This window comes from Thalia democratica, chromosome 7 (genome assembly GCF_965202585.1).
Source record: "Thalia democratica chromosome 7, ktThaDemo2.hap1.1, whole genome shotgun sequence".
NCBI classification, from domain to species: Eukaryota; Metazoa; Chordata; class Thaliacea; order Salpida; family Salpidae; genus Thalia; species Thalia democratica.
The window spans coordinates 54,709,315-54,733,573 of record NC_139171.1 but is presented as its reverse complement, the minus strand read 5'-3'; the positions used below and the strand labels follow the sequence as shown (position 1 = coordinate 54,733,573).

General features: G+C 25.1%; 1 protein-coding gene across 1 annotated transcript; it reads left to right on the top strand.

Moving 5' to 3' along the window:
• Window positions 1-630: 630 nt before the first annotated feature.
• Window positions 631-23,644, top strand: LOC145841629 (poly [ADP-ribose] polymerase 1-like). The gene is made up of 22 exons (XM_082948982.1): window positions 631-762; window positions 3,072-3,213; window positions 4,732-4,891; window positions 5,943-6,086; window positions 6,774-6,969; window positions 7,483-7,685; window positions 8,887-8,931; window positions 9,405-9,553; window positions 10,525-10,682; window positions 10,885-10,930; window positions 11,163-11,245; window positions 11,625-11,749; window positions 13,049-13,170; window positions 13,602-13,690; window positions 13,894-14,007; window positions 14,470-14,553; window positions 15,170-15,301; window positions 18,333-18,461; window positions 18,885-19,005; window positions 19,393-19,523; window positions 19,998-20,125; window positions 23,380-23,644. The coding sequence occupies exons 1-22, from the start codon at window positions 631-633 to the stop codon at window positions 23,642-23,644; spliced, it is 2,898 nt and encodes a 965-aa protein (XP_082805108.1).
• The last annotated feature ends 615 nt before the right edge of the window (window positions 23,645-24,259 follow it).

The window sequence follows — 24,259 nt, the reverse complement described above, 5'->3', positions numbered from 1 at the left end:
ATACTTTTAGTATTTTCGCTTTACTGTTTATACTAATTGTTATTCTTTTTATCATTTAAGAATTTCAGAAGTCGAGTAATAACATAAAAAAAAATGTAAACTAAATATTCTTTGTTATTCTTTGCACAAAAGACTTACACCAGTAACAAATATAAATTGTTGCTATTTGAAAATTTTAGTTTAAGTTAAGTTTTTCGTTTATTTTTTCATTCAATATCTTTTATTGCATCAAAAAAGACTTGTAAATATTTGTAAACGTTCTAAATACATCAACTATAATTTGTAAAAACATTTTAACTTTAAACTTGTTTAGGCATTAGATTTTATGTATCTTTTTATAGAAACTTTTTTTTATAAATTAAGTATGATTTTTATTTACAAATTGATGTTAAAAAAACAGCTATTGATCGTTTTAAAAACTCAAATCAGATGCGAATCTATTTTTTAAAATAGGATTTGGTAGATCACTCAAATTCAGTTTATTTGTTTATAACTTACTATTAAAATTAACACGTGTTTAAACGATAAAAGACATTTTGTAACTAAACAAGACTTTTGGCGGGTGTAGCAACATTTCAACGTTTAAACAAATTATTAGTTCAATTTTCAATAATTTGTATTAAATAAGATATGGACAGAAAACAATACTTGGCAGAATATTCCAAAAGTTCGAGGGCATCATGTAAGTCATGTAGAGAGAAAATAGACCAGGGTGTCCTGAGAATTGCCCACTTGGTACAGTCCAGTCATTTTGATGGAGTGGTTAGTTTAATTTAAATTAATAAAATTGGATGATTACATATTTCTTACCGATTGTTGAAAATAAAACGACAATATAAAATATCACAGTTAAATAGGTATTGAACCATAGAGTTTTAAAAAATTACAAATAAAGTACTATACTACTTTTAAGGTATTATCATTAAAAAAGCAACAAATACAATAATGTAGCAACCAGTTGAGTTCAAAATTTTACCAGCATCTAAGAATTTTTAAAAGAAAAAAAATAATTTTTCAAAAATTTTTTAAGTGAAAACTTTTTTCAAAGACTTTTAATTATAGTTGAGTATTGAATAGTGTTTATAAAAAACAACTTTTTTGTGTATACAAAATAGTATAAATTATCTCTATGTAGCAATCAGTAAAGTAGCATATTACAAAACAGTATTTTAATATTCATATAAAAAAATTTCAAAAATTTATTTGTAAAAGCTTATTTGTATTTATTTCTTGTGTTATTTATTTCTTTTTGTTTTTTTTTTAATTTTACAACACATTTAAAACAATTCACACATTATTTCAAAAAAGTGTTTTTAAAAAATCTAAAGATGACTCAGGACAGTTTAAGGTCACTCTTGACTCAAAGAGTGGCAACTCTGTTGTAAACTCTAATAGGTTTCCACAGGGAATGCACAAACTAGTAAATAGTATTTTAGTAGACTTATACAATGAAAGATGTATTTTGACTTCATTCTATTTTTGTAAAAAAAAACAATTTTTTTTTTTTAAATTGGTGTAGTTTCTAACAAATCAGTTGCCACTCTGTAATGTTTAAATTTTATGAACTTAGAGTTTTTAATTTTGTATACTAACTAATTTCTGAGATATAGACAGATTTTTTGAAATCTGTTTAGTTTATAGATAGGGATATTTTAACTATTTTTTACAAAAGAAGGTCAAAACATATTTATTCTTAAGTTTTGTGCTAGACACGTTAACTTTGAGGTATTTGTTTGTAAATCATTAAAAACTTTTTGTTGATTTAAGAAATATTTCGTAGTAAAAAAATTATACAAACTTAACTTTTGAAAAATAAAATTGTTATTCGAAGTTTATAATCACTGGCTCAAGTTAGATGTTATAATTTTAAAAAGTTTTCAAATTTGGAGAAAAGAATATCTTTAAGGTAGTCAGTTTTATATGTCTTTGATATGGTTTCTTTTAAACTCTCTCAGTTTTATTTTTTATATGTTATTAAAATTTTAATATTTTAAATTGTAATGAGCTCTTAACTAAGACAAAATCTTTAAGTTGGTAAAGTTCTTAGAATATGTTAAACAAGCTTAACAAGTTTATTTTACTTTATTGATGATTATATTTGTTATTTCTAGCTTTTAAAAGTTTAATAAGCTATCGTATGTTAAATCTACTTATATAAAATGTTTCTAAGTTGTTTTTTTATTTTTACATAGATAGGTTTGATTGTATAATTCAGTATTTTTTAAATGGTTATTTTGTGCTCTTTAAGTTTTTTATGAAGCTCTTATTATTTTGTTAAGTTTTATCCTAGCTGTCAGACAAATTCCATCATCAAAAAAAAACTTAGATAGTGACTTTTGAGAGATCATCGGTATCCTTGTAGATAGAAAAGGTACAATTTTTTTAGTGAATTTCAAAGTTTAGTTTTTATGAAAGTTACAAGTAAAAGTTGTTGTTTTTGCATTTGAATTGGGAAATTTTTCAAAGTCTATTTTATCCAAGTAATTTAATCACTAATAGTTTATACAACTTTTTTTTTTAAATAAGTAAAGCAATGTTGTTTATTTAAAACAGGGTTGCCACTTTACCTGGAAAAACCTGGAATTTGACAATTTAGGCTAAAAAAACCTGGAAAAACCTAGAATTTAAGAAAATTTGAAAAAAACCTGGAAATTTGATCAAAAAACCTGGAATTTTTTATAAATTTAACATTGTAAAATTTTGATTTGACACAAAAAATCTATCATATAATTAAGACTTTTTGTCATCATCAAATTTTTTTTTTATTTGAAACACATTTAAAGTATCTTTACAGTAACTTTTCAATGTTTTATTCTATTTAACACGGTTTCTTTAATAAAAATTAACTTAAAACTAAAAATAGGCCTAAAAATGTGTACTTTTAAAAACCTGGAAGAATTTTGGAAAACCTGAAAAAAATTTTTTAAAAATGAGAGGCAACCCTGAAAAAAACAATAACATTCATCCCTTATATGGTATTAATGTACATATAAAGATAATTTTTACTTAAAAAACTAGTTTTTACCATAAGAGCTATATTAAACTTATTGATTTATTGTTTTATTTGACAGCAACCAAACTGGTATCATTTTTCTTGTTTCTTTGGCAAGTTTCATGTGTTTGAGACAGATGAAATAGAAAACTTCAACAGTCTCAGGTCCTCTGATCAGGACAAGATAATTGCACAAATTAATGGTGTTGGCGGTAAGTATAGTTTTTATGGTATTAGTCTACAAACACTGAGTGTATAAATACTCATATATAGCTTGTTTAAATATTTTGCCAAACATTATAGTTTTTATAAAAGGTGAGCTTCATTTTCTAAAACAATTGTAAAATGTTTAGATTTTTACTACCAGTAATAAATACTATTTTGACACTTAATTGTTTCTTCATTTAAGAAGCCCATCATTTTTACCAATATTTCTACCAATTCTACCAAATAATATAACTTAAAAGCTTACTAATCAGCCTAAGTTTGATGTTTCAAGGCTAAGGCTATACAGGGGAGTAAATTATTTTTTAGATTTATATTTATTTTACACAAATAATTAAAACTACCAGTTATTTTTATTATGTTGTAAATATTTAAAACAACTTTTGAATTATTGACAATATAAATCAGGGTTGCCACTATACCTGGAAACCTGGAAAAAACTTGAAAATCCTGGAGTTTGACAATTTAGGCAAAAAAAAAAACCTGGAATTGCAAACAAAAATCACTAAAAAAACCTGTAATTTTAACAATTTTCACATGTTAAGTGGTAAAATTTCAATTTGACTCAAAAAATCTATCATATAAATAAATTTTTTTCGTCATCATCAAAATTTCTTTTATTAAAAAACATATTTAAAGTAGCCTTACAGTATCTTTTCAATGTTTTTATACTGTATTTAACACAGTTTTTTACCTTAAGTTAGCTTAACTCTAAACTATAAGTAGACCCAAAACATTTTTTTTACAAAAATTAACAAAGATTTTTATATAAAAGCTTGAAGTACAAACTACAACTCAGTTTTCTGAGAATATAAAAATTTTAATTAGTTTTTGAGATATAGACATTTTGATAAAAAGTTTCCAATACAAACGTTATTTCTTTACCGCAAATTTTTAAGGGTCAGTTTTCTCAGAAGTTTTAAAATTCACTAAAAATCTATCTCTTCCTTTTTTGAGCTAAAAACCTTAAATTTTTAAAAAACATTCTTTTTATGATTTAAAAAACTTTTAATGTTGGGCTTTTTAAGTTATTAAAAAAGTAAAAGAACTCAATAAAAAAACAAAATATTTTAGTATAAAATTTTTATATATCTAAATAAAATAAATTTTTCCTGTATTAAATCGTTTTAAATATTAGTAATTGACTTAGAGTTAGAATTTTAAGAAGAATGGCTAAAAAAAGAAGGAGAAAATAGATTTTAAGATAAATAGCCATTTTTTGTGATTTAATTTGCGCCTTCCATTTAGAACCTATAAAAGACACTGGTTTTGATAGCTTATGTCCTAAAAATTAATTTAAATTTTGTTAAGCGGTTAAAAACGTTTGATAACTTGAATTAAAATCTACCAAATAAGATCAACTTAAAAAAATCAAGTTGGGCCCCCTATGCCCTTATGAAAAGTGATTGACCTCCTTATGTATATGACTTCCCCTTACAATAGCCAGAACCAGTATAATGTACAAACATCAATCATAGCACACTAATTTCAACACATCATCAATTTCAATGCAGGCAAGCCAAAGAAGAGGAAATTGAACATGTTTGTGATCCAGTACGCGCTTTCAAACAGGAGTTTGTGCAGGTTGTGCATGGAGAAGATAGAAAAGGACGAAATCAGGATATCCCACAAGGAAATTCACCCCGAAAAACCACAACTTGGCCTCGTTGATAGGTGGGTTTTAAAATGATAAGAAATAATTTTCTTTGCATTGTTAGTTCTTGAAAAGGAGTGATATGTGTTTAAAAATCATAGCAATAGTTTAGTTGTATTTTTTGAAGTAGGTTTGCTTGGGTCTTGTTCATGGGTTTTAACACCTGCAAATATCTATACAAATTCATTTAGTTAAGTCATTTACTACTTGAGAAAAATAAATTCTTTAAAATTATGATTAAGCGTTAGTTATTAGTGTTAAAATTTCTTAATGTGTCATGCCTAACAAAGTGAGTTTGATACAGTGATTGAAGTTTCTCAACCACTTATTGCTCCCTGATAACTAGAATTGTCTTTAAGTGGTAAGGAAATGAATCATTTCCTTCAAGGGGGCAATATTGGCTGCCCTATTTAAGAAGGAAATGGGTTCAGTTTAGCGCGAGGAGTCACTTCTGCATAAAGACACTTCTGCACAAAGGGTCAATTTTGAACAGAAAAAAAAAACCAAATTTAATAACAAAAAAAACTAATCATGGGTAAGGTTAGGGGTAAAAGTGATAGTAATTAAAAAAGAAATAATGAAAAAAAAAACGATCAAAAGGTTAGAGATAACAATGATAGTAAAATTTAAGAAAAAGAGAAACAACATAAATATAACTAAACAAAAAGTTACTGTTCAAGGTAAGGAGTTTCAGTGATAGTTTAAAATAATATATTAATTAGTTAAAAAAAGTCTAATTCTTGGAAATACATCTTTGTGCAAAAGTGTCCCTTTTTGCATTTTTGATACCTACTCCTTTACGAAACCCTGATATAATTTCTACTAGTACTCTGTTAAGAGATCAGAACACAAAACTAGCTTATTGTTATATTAAATGAGAAAGTGATCGGAAAATATATTTAATTTACATTTCACCACAAATTAGATGGCACCACGTAGTACACATTATAAATTTGTCATTCAATTTTTTTTTAAATCAGCACCATTTAGATTGTCTTAACAAAAGAATATAGAAGTGTTGTTGAAAACAAAAAATAATTTGTTAGTTTTTAATTTACTAGTTATTATCAGATGGCACCACGTGGGATGTTTCATCAAGAGAAGGTTGGAATGCCAATGGAAGGATGGTGATTACCAGGTTGATATGATGGTTGGGTGGGGATCAATTGATTCCTGTGACAAAAAGACTTTAACCGATGTCTTCAACAAAAAAATGTTGGTTTTTTAAATTTTAGGTTTTTGTAAGGTAGTTTCTAGTTGATTTTGTTATAAAAATTAATTGGTTATAGTGGAAAGTTTAACAATTAGAAAAGTTTTAGGAAAGTATTTAGGGGAAATAAAGTAAATGCTAAATTAGTCTAAGTTAAAATACATCACACAAAGCAAGTTAATTTAAGTTATTAACAAGCTTTAAAAATTTGATAAAGTTAATGAAAGAATAGTATCCCAATCAAACAAATTTTCCCATAATCTCAACCAGACTCACAATTTTTTTGCTTAAAAGATTAGCAACACTTAAAGTGAAAATAATAAAAATTTAAATAAAACAGATGTATTTTATAACATTAGTCCTTGTTTTATATGTGACAATAAATTAATAAACAGTAAAACAAAAATAGAAAGCAGATACAAAGCTACAAAAAAATAGATCTGGTGGTATCTCAGTCTAAATTAGACTTTCTTTCTTTGTTTGAAATAAAGATCTAGTTCAAGAATAAAAGTATTTTTAAAACCAAAATACACCTGTATAAACATAAAGTAAAGCATATAAAAGTAATAAAGAAAAAGAAAAAAACTAGCAACAAAAAAGAAATAAAGTGATTATTGAAATTATAGTTAAAAAAATAACAATAGTCAACATAAAATTTATTAAAAAAAGTAATTGAAAAAATATCCTATAAGCAAAAAGAAGAGGAAGCAACATACTCAATCAACACAAGAGACACAAGAAGAGAAGGATCACAAACTGAAGATGAAGAAACAAACTGACAAACTTTGGAAGATAATTGACGCTTTGAAGAAGGTGGAAGTTAGCAAGAACGAGTTGATAAAGATGCTAGAAGTTAACGATCAGGATGTACCCAAGGGAATAGACAGGGTTTGTTATTTCATTGTTTTTTTTGACATCAAAATTAACAATCACGAATAGGCAGTTTTATTGATAAACGTATTTTACAGCTTCTGCCTATAGTCTATTTTTAGTTAAAATATTAGCTTATATTTTCAAATACTTAACCCTTAATCATATTGTTAAATTGTTTTATTTTATAAATAGTTGTCATAATAAACATCAAACTATTTTTTTAAATTTATTAGTTTGAGCAAATAAATGAAATGTAAAAGGATATTAAACTAAATTAGTTAAAAAACAGCATTTGAAAACATCTATCGTTAAATTAATTCATTAAATATTTATAAACATCAAATCATCTAGAACCGTGTAGCTGAAATATATAATGGTAAGGTTAAGATTTAAAATATTTATTAGTACTTAAAATGAAAATATAATCAGCTAAATATTCATATATTTATTAATTATTTAATCCTAGTACCTGAAACCGTGTTATCAATTAAAAAAAATAATAGTCATCAAATAAGCATTGATATTCAGATCCTGAACCGTGTGGCTGACGGTTTGATGTTCGGAGCCCTGCAGAGATGTCAGGAATGCGGCGACGGGCAGTTGGTTGCCGGGGAGCACAGTTACAAGTGCAACGGGGTGTCAGAGTGGTCGTCATGCGAACGAAGCTGCATGGACGCCTCCAGATCCAAGTGGAAACACGTGAAAAGTTTGAAGGAAAAATATAGCTTCTTGTGAGTTTTATTGGATATTTTTAATGATACAGTTGTACTTTTTTGTTTCAAATATTCTTTTGAAAATTTAAAGCAGAGATACAAATTTTGTCGGTTTTTTTATTATGGGTATTTACTATTCTTTATGATTTTAATATTTTTAAATTATTTTTGTTTCGTATAAACACGTGAAAAGTTCAAAAAACATGTTACGTCTTCTTTTTTGGAATTAATATTTATTTATTTATACCCTTTTGTTTGTTTTTGTAACTTTTGTATTTGAATTGTAAATTATTTATTTATACACTTTTGTTTTGAATAAGTAGCATTCATATTTTATTAATATTGTGAATAAAACTTTAATCAAATCGACATCACTTCTTGTCTCACTTATAATTTTAAAAATATAATGAGCCATTAGTTTAGTATAGTTGTAAACATAATTTTTCAAATGAAAAATATCTGTTAGTTTTAAACCGTTATATTGTCGTTACACATATTTAATCATTACAATAATATCTAATTTTAGTTTTAGTTTTTTTTATTGCTATTGACTAGTATTAAATTGTTATGGTTTGTTAAAATGTTGTTAAAATAGACACAACTTTTTTATTGTTGCTAGTTTAAAAATTATTTCATATTATTTATTGTGCGTTAATTGTTTTATTGTTATTAAGTAACTTGTTTGTTTATTTTTATTGTTTATTATGTTAAACATAGTTTAATATTATTTTATATTTTATTACTTTTAGTTTGTCTATATGTTTTTATGTCATTAAAAAACATTTTTCTGTTAGTTTTATCATTGCTTTACTAAACAAACTGATTAATTGATTTAAAAAAACCATTAATCAGATTATAACTTAAGTAAATCATTAGACAATATTTCTTTTTCAAATTTTTATGTTTCAAGGTTTTTTTAAATGACTTGTAATAAATATAAATAGCTTTGTTGTCCTATATAATGTTTTGTTGTTCGTTTTTATATTACACATGATTTAACTTATTTTATGAGTATTATTAACTTACTGTTGCATATTATTTAGTTAAAAAATTAACTTAGTTGAAATATTTTTTTTTCTAATGTACTGATTTGTATTCAAAATAACTTATCTTTGTATTTGTTAAATACGTATCGAAACGTGGTAAATTGTACAATAATTAAAAAAAATAATTAAATTTTAAAGATAAAATACATCTTAAAAATAAATATTTTTTATAGAGAGAAACACAAACCGATTGTCTTGAAAAGACTCTTTGCATACAAGTTAGTTTATTAAATAAGTACTTTTTAATGTTAATAACTAGTTTGATTTTTCAAATTAAAACTGTTGAAACTGATTAGTACTTACTAGTTTATAATTATATTTGAGTTGTTTAATTAACTCTAAAATTTTATTATACAGTTTATGGAAGTATGTTAAGATTTTAAGTATAATAGTTTTTTATATGTAAGGACAACTATAGTTTAGTTATATTTAGAAATCAAATTTAATAGAATCTAAAAAACAACACTATTTTTGTTATAAAAAAGGTAGAAGGTAGTATTTAGAAGCTTGAAGTAGACTACAGATTTCTGTAATTTGAAGAATTTAAATTTTTTTTGTTTCAAAATCGAAATAAGTAGCTAATACCTTTGAACATAAATATTTAATTTTGACAAGTAATCAATTTCAATATAATAAGTTTTTACTATACAGCTAATGAAATAAATAATTAAAATTTTAACATAAAAAACAGACCGAAAATAAAGCCGTTGAAGGGTAAGAAAATCTGCAAGTTTGGAAAGTTGAGCAAAAACAACGCAGAAATAAAATCGATGGTGGAAAGAATGGGAGGGAAAATTTGCACGCAACCCAGCAGTGCTCACTACTGTATATCTAGTGAAGGTTGTTATAATTCAACGTAAAGTAAAAAATGATTTATAAAATTTGCACGCTACTAGACTGCTGCTAATTTTGTATATTGAATTCTGATTAAAAAAAGGTATTTAGTTGTTATTATGATTAGAAAAAAATACTAGCGACCAATTAGTTCTAATTACTCCAAATAAAGGTATTTGAAAATTCATGGTAAGATTAATATTTTAAACTGGTTTTAAAAATTAATAAGATACGCACCTAATCAAGTAGTCAACTTACTTTACATTACCGTGTAGTTCAAAATTTAGTTTGTGTTTTATTTAATTTATCGTTAGTTTTTTAAAGTAGTTTTGACAAATAACAAATTTTTTACATAATTCAGCAATTTTAATTACTGTAAAAATATATACTAATTTAAAACATTTATTTTGCAAACAGCCATTGTCATTTTAATCAAGTTCTAATTAAATTCACTTTAAAAAAAACTCCTACAATAACCCTACCGTGCATTATAACGCTTTTGTGACGTAACATTTAAACAAACGCAAATTATCATATCATGCGTTTGTACCTAAACATTCAGTTATGTTAAAGTCAGTTAAGATTACCAAATAAATCTGTCCATGTCTAATATTTTAAAAGAGGGTGTGAATCCTCTGTGATAATGTAAAATAAATAATAATATCTATTTTTTTTACAGCTGAATTTTTTACAGGCCAAACCTAGTATTTTTAGATAAAACCTGGTAATTTATTTATAAAACAAAAAAAAATCTTACACAAAATACAATAAATAACTCTTTAGCATGCTTACGTAATTTAAAACATTTAGTTCATATAAACGTTAAGTTTTAAGTCAAAATAATATTTTTTTTTCAGGTTAATGTTAATTGAGAAATTAATAAGTTATTTATTCCTCAACAATCAAGTAGGAAAGTTGAAAACGTACAACATAATTAAATCATATTCACTAACATTTTTAATAACTAGTTTTTGCAGAATTCGTGAAACAAAATAGCAGTAAAGTGAAGGACGCGCAATTAAGTGACGTGTTTGTGTTGGACGTCAACTTTCTTGATGACGTAGACAAGATCGAAGAGGAGAAACAACTCGCTGATGTTGTAAAGAAGCATAATATTTGTGGATGGGGTAGTGAGGTAATAAATTGTTATAATATTATCTAGATATTTGTATTTGGATTGTTATCCTTATTTAAATAGTATTTGGAACTATACACCCTAGACACTTAAGATATCATTACCAAACTTTTAAGGTAATTTTTGAACAACTTAAAGTTTTAAGATTAATTATTTTAAGACTTTATGATCTTCAACATTATTTAATAATATTTTTTTACAGAAAACCGTGATGACACAAGCACAAAAACGACTTATGAAGGAAGAAGGTTAATTTTATTGTTTTCATCTTAGTTGATTATTTATAAATATACGACGGTATCATTATTTTTGTTTAAATAGATTCAATATTTTTTTGATAGTTTTTTGTAGTATAAACATATATTTTCATTATTTTTGATAATTGTACAGTAAAGTAATATTTAAAAAAATGCATGTTTTTAATGTTGTCTAAAGATAAAACTTGTATGATTTTAATAGTTTTATATTAAAAAAATTCAGATAAGAACATATCAAACGGAGCGAAGAAACAGAAACTCGTTGTGACGAATGGAGCAGCTGTCGACCCTCAAGCCGATATTGATGTTTGTTTTATTAAATTAAAAATTAAAAATTATGTATTTGTGTTAATTAATAAAAATTTAATAAACAATATGTATTAATGTTAATTTTATCAAATAAATATAAGTTATATATTTATTTTACTTTACACGAAAAAAAGTTATGTATTTAGTTTTATTTAGTTGATTAAAAGTATGCAAGTTTAGATGTTATTTTTGATGAATTAATAAATTAATTATAAGCAGGTTTAAGTGTTAGTTTTCTTGATTTAATTAATTACTTAATAACAAGAATACATGGATGTTAACTAAAACTTAAATTTTATTAATAACAGTTAGTGTTTGATTTCAGTGTTAAGCTAAAAGTATGACAAACATTGAAGTCAAATTAAAAATTTTTTAGGAAGATACGCACGTAGTGAAGGAAGGCAATTTGAAATACACAGCAACATTGTCCATGGTTGATGTTAAAAAGGGATTCAATTCTTACTACAAATTGCAACTACTGAAAGTTGAAGATAGAAACAGGTTTTTATCAACAATAGTTAAATGTTTTCAAATTTAATTTTTGTGATTATATTCTTATTACATACCTCAACTAGTGGCATTTAAATGTAGAAAAGCTTATTACAGCTGTATTAAATATATGTATTATAAATATGTTTGGATTTTTAGTGATTATTTTTTTACAAACTGCAACTAGTGAAAGTTTAAGACCAAAACAGGTATCAACTATAATAAATAACCATATATTGTTTTATGTATTAATTTTGTTTTTATTTGAAACATGTTAAGGGAAGAGGGAGGTGACAAAGGTTTAATATTAAAAAATAAAATAAAATTGACTAATATATAAGCTTGAAGTAAAAACTAGTTGCCATGTTTCGTAGAATGTAAAACCTTAGTTTAGCTTTTGAGATATAGTAATTTTTGTTAAAATTTTCTAATACAAATTTATAAACCATAAGTTTTTCATCATCAGTTTTCTCATAAATTAAAAAATACATTAAAAACCTATCTACTACTTAATTTATTAAACTAAAGACTTAAGATTGTAAGGATACAATTTTTATACTTTAAAAGACTTTTAAAGTATAAATTTAGAAATGTTAAATGTAAAAAGTTTTGATTAAAAAACAAATAATTCTATGTTGAAAAATTTTAAATATTGGTAATGGACTTCTGAAATATTTGAATTATATTAGTTAAAAACTAAAGGAGAAGAAATATTTCTCGTGAAATATTATTTTTTGCTGTTTTTTTGTTTTTGCCTTCTACAACAAACCTAGTTTGATTGCTTATAGCTCGAAAGTTATTTTGTTTTTCATCAAGTGGTTAAAATGTATAAAAGCCATGATAAAACTTTACAAATCAGGTTAACTTGTAAAAAAAGTTGTGGATTTAAGTCTATGGACTTATTTTGTTTTAGAAAAAAAAACATATAAAAATACACTAACAACAATGAGTAAACTGTTTTTTGCTTACTAAGTTGTGGCCTATTTCCTGGTACATTAATTCTTAATAACATTCAGAAAGTTATGTTATTTCTTGTGTAATGTTTTATGTAAAACTTATGTGCTTAAAGTTTTCAAAAATGTGTTCGCCTTAACCGAATGTTCATCTTTATATATGGAGTATGCCAATATATAGTTTCAAAACTATTATTTTTGTAGAATCTTATAATACTTTGCTGTATACCTATATATAAAAATTTATAAGAAAAACTTTAAATTAAAAGTCGTATTGAATTTAAGTTACTACTACATGTTTCAGGTAATTTTATGATGAAATTTAGTTTGTAAATTGATATATTTTTATAAATTTCAGATGGTTTGTATTCAGAGCTTGGGGCAGAGTCGGAACCGCAATTGGAGGAAAGAAGAACGATCAGTTTTATTCGCTAGATAGCGCTAAGAACCACTTTCTTGCTCTCTATGAAGATAAAACAGGTTAAATAACAATTAATTAACAATAACTGTAGACATTAAGTTAAGCTTGTAAAAAAATTCGGAGTCTTGAAAAAGTATTAAATGTTAGTACTAGCGGAAAAAATATGTCATACATACCTATTTAAAGTACTGATTATAATGAGTCCAACAACCTTGTACTTTTTTTAAATAGTGTCAGCTGTTTTTGATAAAAAATAACTTTAAGAGTTTATAATAAAATTTTATTTGTGTATAAATATATAAAACACTAAATAAAGCACTGAATAAATTTAAGTTGTTAATTAGGTACCGATGACTAATTCATGATAATTAAAAAAATTTAAGAGTTTTTCTTTAATTAATAAATATATTTTAATGGTGAGTAAGTTTTGTAATTAAAACATTTTAAATAACCAATTACATAAATTATACGTGTATAAAAAAAATCACAGGAAATGAATTTGGAACAGACGATTTTGTAAAATATCCTTACAAATTCTTCCCGTTGGATCTAGACTACGGAGAAAATGATAAGCAAAAGGTTCAAAAAAATATAACATTTTAGAAAATTATTGCTGTATTTTTTGTCCTAGTCTATAAAAAATGCTTAATATAAGTAATTAATAAATGCTGGTCTTACTACAAATATACACATATATTTGATGAAGCATTTTTTTTGTAAATCTTTTTTAAATTTAAAACAAATGTCATTAAGCTCATTTTATTTTGTATAATAATTTATAGATTGAAGTAATGAATTCTGCTGGTTCTAACTCCAAACTTCACATCTCAATTCAAAAACTCATCAAAACAATATTCGACATTGAAAATATGAAAAAAACTATGGTCGAATTTGAGGTTTTGAATTTAATTATGTTTTTATTTAGTATTTGTTATTAAAAATATGATAAATACCATGTTTTAATTTAAAGTTATCAAAACTCAGTTAGTTTTTTAACAAAAACAAGTTTTTCAACCAAACAATTAAAAAATAATTTATCTTAAATTAAGTCATTTAAATTTTTGGTTACCATGAAAAAATTGGTAAAAATAAAATTAACATTCTCAATTAAATATATGAAGTATTAAGCATTATATATGTGTGTTATAATTCTGTTTTTGCCAAACTTTTAAACTGTATTAATTTTGAAAGTATAGCTCTATACTTATTTTTCTGTTGAAAAAGTCAAGTAAGCTTTATTTTATTTTATAAGTCAAATAGTGTTATTTCAATATTTCAAGACATTTAAACAATTTATTGTATTTTAGTTGAAACAAAAAAAAAGTTTAAAGTAAAAGTTGTTATAATAAATACTACAGATTGATTTGAACAAAATGCCACTTGGAAAACTCAGTAGAAATCAACTGGATATGGCCTATAAAGTACTCAACCAAGCATTGCAAGTAAGTGAAATAATTAGTTTAATTTATATGTCTTTTCTTTTTGATAAGTGTAACAACATATATTTTTAGACAAAAAACGTTATTAAGTAAAAGAAATTGTTCAATTTAGTAATTATTACATGTGTATTTGTAACCTTTAAATATCCTTATTTTAATTAATGTAGCAACACATATTATGTTGTAAATCTCACAAAGAACTCAATTAAGCTAAGATATAATGAATGTTTTAAATGCAATAGAAATAATGGTAAAAACTTAATTTAAAATGTTAATGTAGATGTTTTAAATAATAAATGAAAAAATCGAGCTCTCAATTAAGCTATGAAAGTAATACATACCGTTGACGAAAACAAAATTAAAGACCTTTTTAACTAGCTAAAAGTAATGAACAAAAAAGAAACTGAAAACTTAAAAACTTGCCAATCAATTGAAGTCATTAAATTAGAAAATAACAAAATAATTTGACTATTTTGTTTCAGCTTTTATTCAAAACATGTATATTATTTATTGAGTAAAACAAAACGGTCAAAATATTGTTTCTGTTTTAAAATAAGTTTTCTACATAGTAAACAATAGCAGTGACATATTTTTTTCATAAACAATTGAAATATTTCAGTTAGTAGAAGACAACGAATTGAGCGGGGGCAAGATGCAGAGTGCGACCAACAAGTTTTACACATTGGTTCCACACGATCTCGGTTTCAATCAACCACCCATGCTCGACAACAAGGAGCTCATTGGCAACAAGGTTCGATATTATCTCAAAATTAACTAAATACAATGAAGATTAACAAAATAGATAGCTTCTCTCACCATGACCAAATAGATAGCTTCTCTCACTACTCTCAATTGCCAACGTCGCACTGTAAAATCACAATATGTAACTTAAATTTTGTTTTTATTTAACGAATGTGATTCGCTGAATAGATACACTTACACCAGTTAAGAAATTTTCTAAAAAGAGTAACTTAAAGTAGTATAACATTTTAACTGCAGTCACTGATCTTTGTGTACTTGATATCTTCAAATTACCTGCATCAAATTATAAAAGCACAACACGTAGCTTCAAAGTAAATATATCGAAAGACTTTCATTTATTTATTTCTCTTCCAAGAAAAAAACTACTTTTTGAACAGCCTTATACAGGGTTGCCACTCGGTCAGGAAAAGTCAAGAAATTTTTTTTTTAATAACATGAGTCAGGAAAAGTCAGGAAGAAATAAGGGGTTTTGAAAAAAAGTCAGGAAATTTGATAAAATTAAAAAAAAAAGTCAGATTTTGTCAGTTTAAATTTATAAAATTCCTTGTTTTCCAAAGCCTTCAAATGGTAAAAATTAATTAAAAGTCCTTTAAAGTCAAAAAAAGATTCCAAAGTTTTCCTAGAAATTTACAAAAATATTTAATTTTATTTCCAATGCCTTCATCTGGTATAAATTAGTTAAATATCCTTTATAAAATTGCAAAAAATTTCTATTAACATATTGAACAAGTACCCTACTTGAACAAGCAGATTTTGTAAGCTTTTTAGTATTGATGATCTGTAGCAAGGACACTTCCATAGTGAAACTGTGATATATACACAAAAGTTTATCTAGCACAATTTTAGAATCAAAGTGTTTTTTGTTTAAGTAAATAATTGAGTTCTGTATAACTAAGCAGTTAGTTTAGTATTTTATGTAACAAGTTAATGTGTATACTGAAGCGGAATGCAGACCAGATGAAGGAAACCATATTTTCATTAGATGAAGAGGTTGAAGTGCTAATAAAAAACATAGAAAATAAACTTTAGTACATACATTTTAAAAAACAGTATTTGATTAAGTTCTTTATTGTTTTAATGTTTTAACTGTAAAAGTTCATTATTTTTTTAAGATTTTAGTTGGGAAAGTTCGTTATTAATTGTAAATTTGTTATTAAATGTAATTGGTTTTAATTGTAAAAGTTCCTTATATGTCGTTTGTTTATCTAGATACATTTATGCTAGGAAATGCTAAAAAATTGTGTCTTTTTTCAGACAAACTGTGTTTATAAGGTAATAATACAAGTATTTTGCTGATAGAGCTGTTTATTACAAACATCAATCATACACAGATGTTTTAAATGATGTACTGGAAGTTTGATGATAGAATTCAGCAAAAAACTGTTGTTTTTAACCTGTATTAAAATTAGATTGAAAGCTTTATATAGTTTCAAGTGTTAGATTATGTATTTTTAAATAAGTTTAATTTAAGAGTTTGATTTAGAAAAGTCAGGAAAATTTTGGTAAAAAGTCAGGAAATTTTTCTCAGCTTGATCAGTGGCAACCATGCTTATAGTAGCTGTAGTATATCCTTATAAATTACGATTGGGTTTGCCTTTGAGAGGAAGCTCAACATTTTTGAGCCATCAAAGAAATACTTAATACAATATTAGTTTGTTGTATTTCAATTTAATTGCGGAATTTCTTTTACTAATTATAAAAATCCAAAATTGTTTTTTTAATAAATAATGAAGCAGAAAATCTATTGGTATTGAAAGTAAGTATGCTCGAAATTAACTTACTTTTAAAAAGTTTAAAAACAAGAATAAGTTAAGTATTACAGATACAAAAAAAAAAGTAAAAAAATAAAACTCTAGATAAAAGTTATTTTAATGCTTAGAAGCTAAAATGGATATCATTAAAGCATGTTTTCTTAAAAGTTGTTATAAAAAAAAACTAAGTTTATGTCTGTTCACAAAAAACTTATTTCGTTTCAGACAAAAAAAAATATATGTTTTAAGAATATATACAATTTTTTTTCAGTCCCCCACATGGTGGATAATTTACTTTAAATGTTTCTGCTTTTTTATTGTTTAAAATTATATTAAATATTGTTAGATGTAAACTTAAAGGTAAAAAAACAAGTTAAATAGGATTAAACCATGCATCTTTCACATAAATTTAATTAAATATTTCGCTTAAAATTGTTATTATTCACAACTACGAAAGTATTAAGGCCATAGGGGGGGGGGTCCAACATTTTTTTTTACTAAAATTAACTTTGGCTTTTATATGAAAGCTTAAAGTACAAACTAGAAGCCAGTTTTTACAGAATTCAAAAATATCATTTAACTTTTGAGATATTTAACTTTTTGTAAAAATTTTCCAATATAAACGTATGGACCGCAAATTCTTCGGGGTCAATTTTCTCAGAAATTTTAAAATTCACTAAAAACCTATCTTCTCCTTCATTTTTTGACCTAGAGACTTCAAATTTTCAGGAAATGTTCCTTTTAATACTTTTAAGAGATCTATTGTTGGAATTTTTGAAATTTTGAAAAATAAAAAATTTATCCACAAAAAACTAAAAAAAAGGGTAGTTTTTTGACAATATTTTTTTTTTACTCAAAATTAAAAAAAAAATCCTACAATAGATCTCTTTAAAGTTTAATGATACACATTCTGTAAAAATTTGAGAAAGATTACTCAAAAAATGAAGGAGGAGATAGATTTTTAGTGAAATAGTCTTTTTTCGCATTTTTAGTTTTCGCCTTCCATAAGGAACCTATTGAATGCCCTTTCTTTGATCGCTTATATCTCAAAAATTACTTCAAGTTTTTTTAAGCAGAAAAAAGTGTCTGATAGCTAAGATTAAATTCTACAAAATAAGATCAAGTTGTAAAAAACAAAGTGGACCCCCCCCCCCTATGGCCTTAATTGGTTAATTATTATTTTTATATTACCGAATATTGCTTGAAATAAAGTTATATATCGAAATGTAAACTTAGTTAAGAAGTTTTATTTAAATATCATTACACCAGACGCGTATGGTGGAAAATTTGTTGGAAATAGAGTGTGCCTACAACATATTGAACATGAAATCAGAAAATAACGAAGAAAAAGTTGATGTGCTGGACAGGCATTACACAAATCTACGCTGTGATATTATGGTCAGTTTTGAATAAAGATGTGTTAAGTTGAGGTAGGCATTAGAAAAATCTACACTTACAATATTATGGCCAGTTTCATTAAATAGAGTTTTTTTTGTAAGCCCTTTTATTAGAACTTTGATCCTTTATGTGAAAAGTACTTAATTTGTCAAGTTGTAAGCAATATCTGGTAGTCAAGATAAAATTCTCTAAAGTAAGATAAGTTTGTAAAAACCATTTCAAACTAAAATCTAAACAAAAAATTAAGATTACAAGTTAACACTATAACTTTCGTAACACGAAATTTTCAATTAAAAATTTGCCTTTATATGGTCTTTGTTGTTAAAAATTTTTAGGCTTTTAGATTATATCCAATTGTATATTTTTTTACTATGATCAAGTAAGTTTTATTGTGTTATGTATATATATTAAAATTATCAACAGCCATTGGAAAAGAACAACAAAGAGTTTATGATAATCAGTGAATATGCGAAATTGACACACGCATCTACTCATAATGAATACAAGTTGATTGTTGAAGATGTATTCAAAATTGACAGACATGGTTAGAATTAGTTAATTTAAAATAAACAGTACAAATATTTAAGTTGTTAATTATTCTTGAATTCGGAACTAATAAACCATAGTTATTTAATAGTATTTAGTATTTACGTTTAAAACAGATAATAACAAAACTTTTGACTTGTAAATGCATTATGTTATAAGCTGATTGCATTTTAATATGTTTTTCTTTTCTTTAAAATTATATATTATATTTTTGCTAACATTTATTCTCTCAAACTTCTTATGTACACAAGATATCAATTATTATTAAAACAGTTACTCCCCCACACAATTAAGTAAAGAGCATAGGTCGAAATAATTTTAGTTGTTAAATAAATATTTTTAATTATGTTTACAGCTGAATTTTTTTTTTATATATTAATTGTAGGCGAAGAACAGATATCGAAGCCATTTCAACAGCTGAAGAACCACAAGTTGTTGTGGCACGGTTCCAGAACGACTAATTACGCGGGAATTTTGTCACAAGGATTGAGAATCGCACCACCAGAAGCTCCCAGTGTTAGTTACTAAATAATTGATTAAAGTTTTATTAATGTTTGTAATTATTTACTTTTACTCAATCACCGTGTTTATTGGCATTTCGATATTAAAAATGTTAAGCATTTTTAGACTAGTTCTAGTTTATTTTAACCACTGCCTGTTTTAAACATAATCAGTTTTATCATAAAATGAAACGAATTAAATAAAAACTTTATAATTCAAATTGTGTTTTTTTTATTTTTAGTTCTAAATTTATAATTATGTACAAGTACTTGGTGCATTAAACGCAGTCAAATATTAATTATGCCTTGTAACTTGATTTTAACAGAATGTTGCAAAACCTCTATAAACTTTTCAAGTAACTTTTCAGATATTTTAGTAAGCAGTTTAACAAATCTTTAACGTATCATTAAACATTTATCAAAAAACTTTTTAGAATTTACTAAAGTTAAAATGGAAAATAATTCGAACAAAATTGTTTTTTATTTACAGACGGGTTACATGTTTGGAAAGGGGATATACTTTGCGGACATGGTTTCAAAATCTGCCAATTACTGTAACGCATCGCCCCAGCAACCTTATGGGTATGCGTTGCTAGCCGACGTTGCCCTTGGTAACATGTTAGTTGCTAAGTAATATTGATTATTTACCTTAGTATTAGTTAGTTGTTAAGTAATGTTAATTGTTTACCTTAATAACACGTTAGTCGCTAAGTAATATTAATTATTAATTTTTGTAACTTGTTAGTTGCAAAGTAACATTAATTATTTACCTTGGTATGAGTGGCGTAGCGTGGTATTTTGGTCAGGGGGTGTGCAAATTTTTTTCTCAAAAAATCCTCTAAATTAAAACTTTTGTAATTAGCTATAAAAAGACTCTTTATAAGTAATATAATTGAAATAAATTTATTAAGTAAAATAAGTTCGTTAACTGTTTTAAGAAATATTTATATATTACAAAATTAAACAACTATATAAAAGTATAAATTTCATTAGAATTACTTATACTTGCAAAAATGTAAACTTACTAAATAAAAATTGTTTTTTTACTTATAGTAAACTTTATATCTTTAAAAATTATTATATCCAATAAAACGAAAGTATCTGTTTTATTAACGAAAAAAATATCAATCTCTTTAATATACAATACAACAGTGATAACAACACTTCATTGCACATAATTTTAATAAAGTTACACAGAAGTTAAAATTGACCAACTTTATAACTGTTATTACAGTTTATTACAACTTTTTAAAATAGTTAAAAGTATACTTTTTAAATTTAATTCATTTGATTGTATTTGTTTAAAATAAAAATCACAAACAAAGTTTATTTCTCATAGGCCGACACGCTTATCTTGTATGTTTACAAAAATAAAGCTCAGAAAACTACAGGGTTCGTGCGCGTCAGGCTAAATCAGGCTAAGTCAGGCTAAATCAGTTTTTTTGAAAAAAAAAAGAAAAACGTCAGGCTAAATCAGTTTTTTGTTTAAAAATTTGAGAATCTCAGTTTTTCTCAGTTTAAATGCTTGAAAGTTTTTGATAAAAATAAATTGAGAAATCTTTTTAAGATAAAATTGGGATGTGAATTTATTTCTGAATGAAGATTTAGTTATTAAAGACAAAATCAGTGAGTATTTGTAAAATTTTGTTGAATCTCTAATTTTTTTTAAGAATCTTCATTATTTTGTTTTGAGTAGGTTATATACGTCGTAATTATGAAAATTCATAAAAAACTACAGTTTAAACATTACAGTTTAGTTCAATAACTTGGCTCAGGGTTCGTACGCGTCAGGCTAAATCAGGCTAAGTCAGGCTAAATCAGTTTTTTTGAAAAACGTCAGGCTAAATCAGATTTTTTATTTAAAAATTTGAGAATCTCAGTTTTTCTCAGTTTAACTGCTTGAAAATTTTTGATTAAAAAATTGAGAAATCTTTTTAAGATAAAATTGGGATGTGAATTTATTTCTAAATAAAGATTTAGTTACTTAAGACAAAATTAGTCAGTGTTTATAAAAATAAATGCTTAAAACCTTTTGTAGAATCTTAAATTTTTTTTAAGAATCTTCTTTATTTTATTTAGAGTAGATTTACGTCATAATTATGAAAATTTATAATAAAAATACAGTTTAAACATTACAGTTTAGTTCAACAACTTAGCTGTTTGTTTAAATTTGTTTACATCAGCTATGTTTTTCAGATCTTGATTGGTTGAACTGTTTTAATTTCTAATTAAAGGCTTTATACCAAATATTTTTTAGATTAAAACTGTTAACAGTTTATTCATATATTTAACTGTTTGTTTAAAGTTATCAAAGATTACCACAACATTAAAAATCAGATTTAGGATATTAGTACTAAGTTTTGTGGGAGTACAACTTTTAGGTACAATTCATTTTTCTTTACAAGAACAAAATATTAAAGGTTTTTTTTTTAATTAAGTGTAAGCTTTTAAAATCTGATATGACATCAACAATCACTGTATTTATTTAGAGTTTAGAATTTATAATTATGTATTAAGTTTAAGTATTAGTCAAAATACTATAATAAACATTTTTTACTTATTTTAATACTCGTGTTTAAGCATTTAATTTTAAATTTTAAAAAAACACGACAATGCACGTCGTTTTATTATAACTCTTCTGGTTATAATATTTTTAATTTGTGCTTAATTAAATTAAACAACTGTGTTTAGTAATATATATTAAATTTTTACACTAGTAATAAATTAGAAATATATTTATCATTTTAAAACTTATCACTGAATTTGTTATGTTAAGAGCACAGGGGAGAAAATCACCTTTTTCAAAATTTAGTTTTATTTTATTGTTGTAACTAAGCTATGAGTTGCTTTTTACAGATTTTTAAAGCTCAAAATATTTTTGAGATAAAGCTGGTTGAAGTCGAATACTACAATAGTACTAATCAAGGCCCCCCAATACTTAAAATGACTTCTAAAGGTTATTTTCCTTACTTTGAAAAATGTCAGGCTAAATTGGTCTCAGTCAGGCTAAATGAAAAAAATTTCGCGCACGAACCCTGAAACTAGCAGTAGTCTTAACAATGTAGCATAAAAAGCCAATTTGTAAAATTGTTTAATTTTTCTTTAAGCGTGACGTATTTTTGTAAACTTTTTGTAGAAAAATAATCTGCCATAAGTTTATACTACAGCGGTGCGCTATATTAATTGCGTGCTTTTTGAGTCTAAATTCTTATGAAGTTAATGAACTTATAAAATTTTTCCTTTTGGAGTTTTTCATCAACATCGGTGCGCATTTGCAATTACGCACCGAATCAGTATATTGAGTAATAACATGTACTTTCCTAACTTGTCACTAATTGGTATTCAAAATTTCATTTAACTTTTTGAATACTAGATAAACATAGTTAAAAAAAGGTAAATTAAGCAGAAAAAATAAACTATAAAGGATAAAGATATTACATTCCTTTTTTACATTTTTCTTTTTTGGGTGGCACGCATGCGCCAGTGTCCCTCCCCACGCTACGCCCCTGCTTGGTATCGAGTTAGTTTCTTACAATGTGTATATTTAAAAAGTTTAGGATGTATTTTAAGTTGTGAGTAATATAAATCAAAGTAGTACTGTGTTTTTGTATTTTTGAGTTAGTTGGTGCTTCATAAAAAAATTAAGCTAAATAATATAAATTTTTATAACAAATTGAAAATTTAATCAAATTAATACAGTAAGAATCGCAAATTGTATACAAAGACATATACTTATATAATTATTTATTTCTAAATGTAATAATGTAAATGTGCATAGTCGTTAAAACTATATTATTATATACATTACAATCTATTGTTTTATTTATGTAATTAGTAAAGTATTAAGGAGAATTTAAATAAATATCTTCAAGGCTGGAGCTGAACGACGCCAAGTTCATCAAAAAACTCCCCAAAGGGAAACACAGCGTGAAGGGATTGGGGAGGTACGTTCCCGACCCCAGCCAGCACAAAAAGTTGCTAGGTAACCAGCTGGAGGTTCCCATGGGTTGCCAGGTGGAGTGTGATTCATCAGAGGGGAAATCCCTGTTGTACAATGAATATGTCGTGTATGACGTAGCTCAGGTGAACATGAAATATCTCGTCAAATTTAAATTTGAATTTAATTCGCTGTGGTAGTTAAATAATTTTGATACAAAATACTTTGGTATTTAGTGAACATTTGGTAAATATAAATTTAAATAGTTTTAAGTTTTTTTTCTTAGAACAATAATAATTAAAAAAAATTATTTCAATTTGCCACTAGTGTAGTAATGTTTGATGTTAATAGTTCTATAAACTCTTGAGTACAACTATTTTAGGATTTATATACAACGTATGTTATTTTCTTTTTGGTTCTTCTTTTTAATATAATGTTAAAATTCTAAAATTTAAAGCAAGTTTTTCAGAATTATTGTTCTTAAATCTGTTTGGCCGCCTGTAATTTTTTAATTTCAAGTTCAGTTTTTTTTTTTTAATAATTATAAAGTGTTAGCTAAACTTTAATTTTTGTGTTTATTATAAAGTAAAGTAATATTATTAAACCAAATAAATTTTCCATTCACAAGTTTATTTTAAATTAGTTCGTTTTCATTGACGTATTTGGTAAAAATTATCAATATTCATTTTATGTTCTTTTTTAATGTAAAGCAATAAATTGTTGGATCATTCATAGTAATAATTTATGTTGTTAAACGTGTATTATTTGTGATTGATAAGTAAATATCAAAATAAACAGTAACATTTTTAATTTGA

Excerpts from the sequence above, each read along its gene's own strand:
- LOC145841629 (XM_082948982.1), top strand. The coding sequence starts at position 631 with ATGGACAGAAAACAATACTTGGCAGAATATTCCAAAAGTTCGAGGGCA. Across the intron at positions 7,686-8,886 it reads AAGGAAAAATATAGCTTCTT|AGAGAAACACAAACCGATTG; the intron begins GTGAGTTTTATT and ends TATTTTTTATAG. Across the intron at positions 11,246-11,624 it reads ACCCTCAAGCCGATATTGAT|GAAGATACGCACGTAGTGAA; the intron begins GTTTGTTTTATT and ends AAAATTTTTTAG.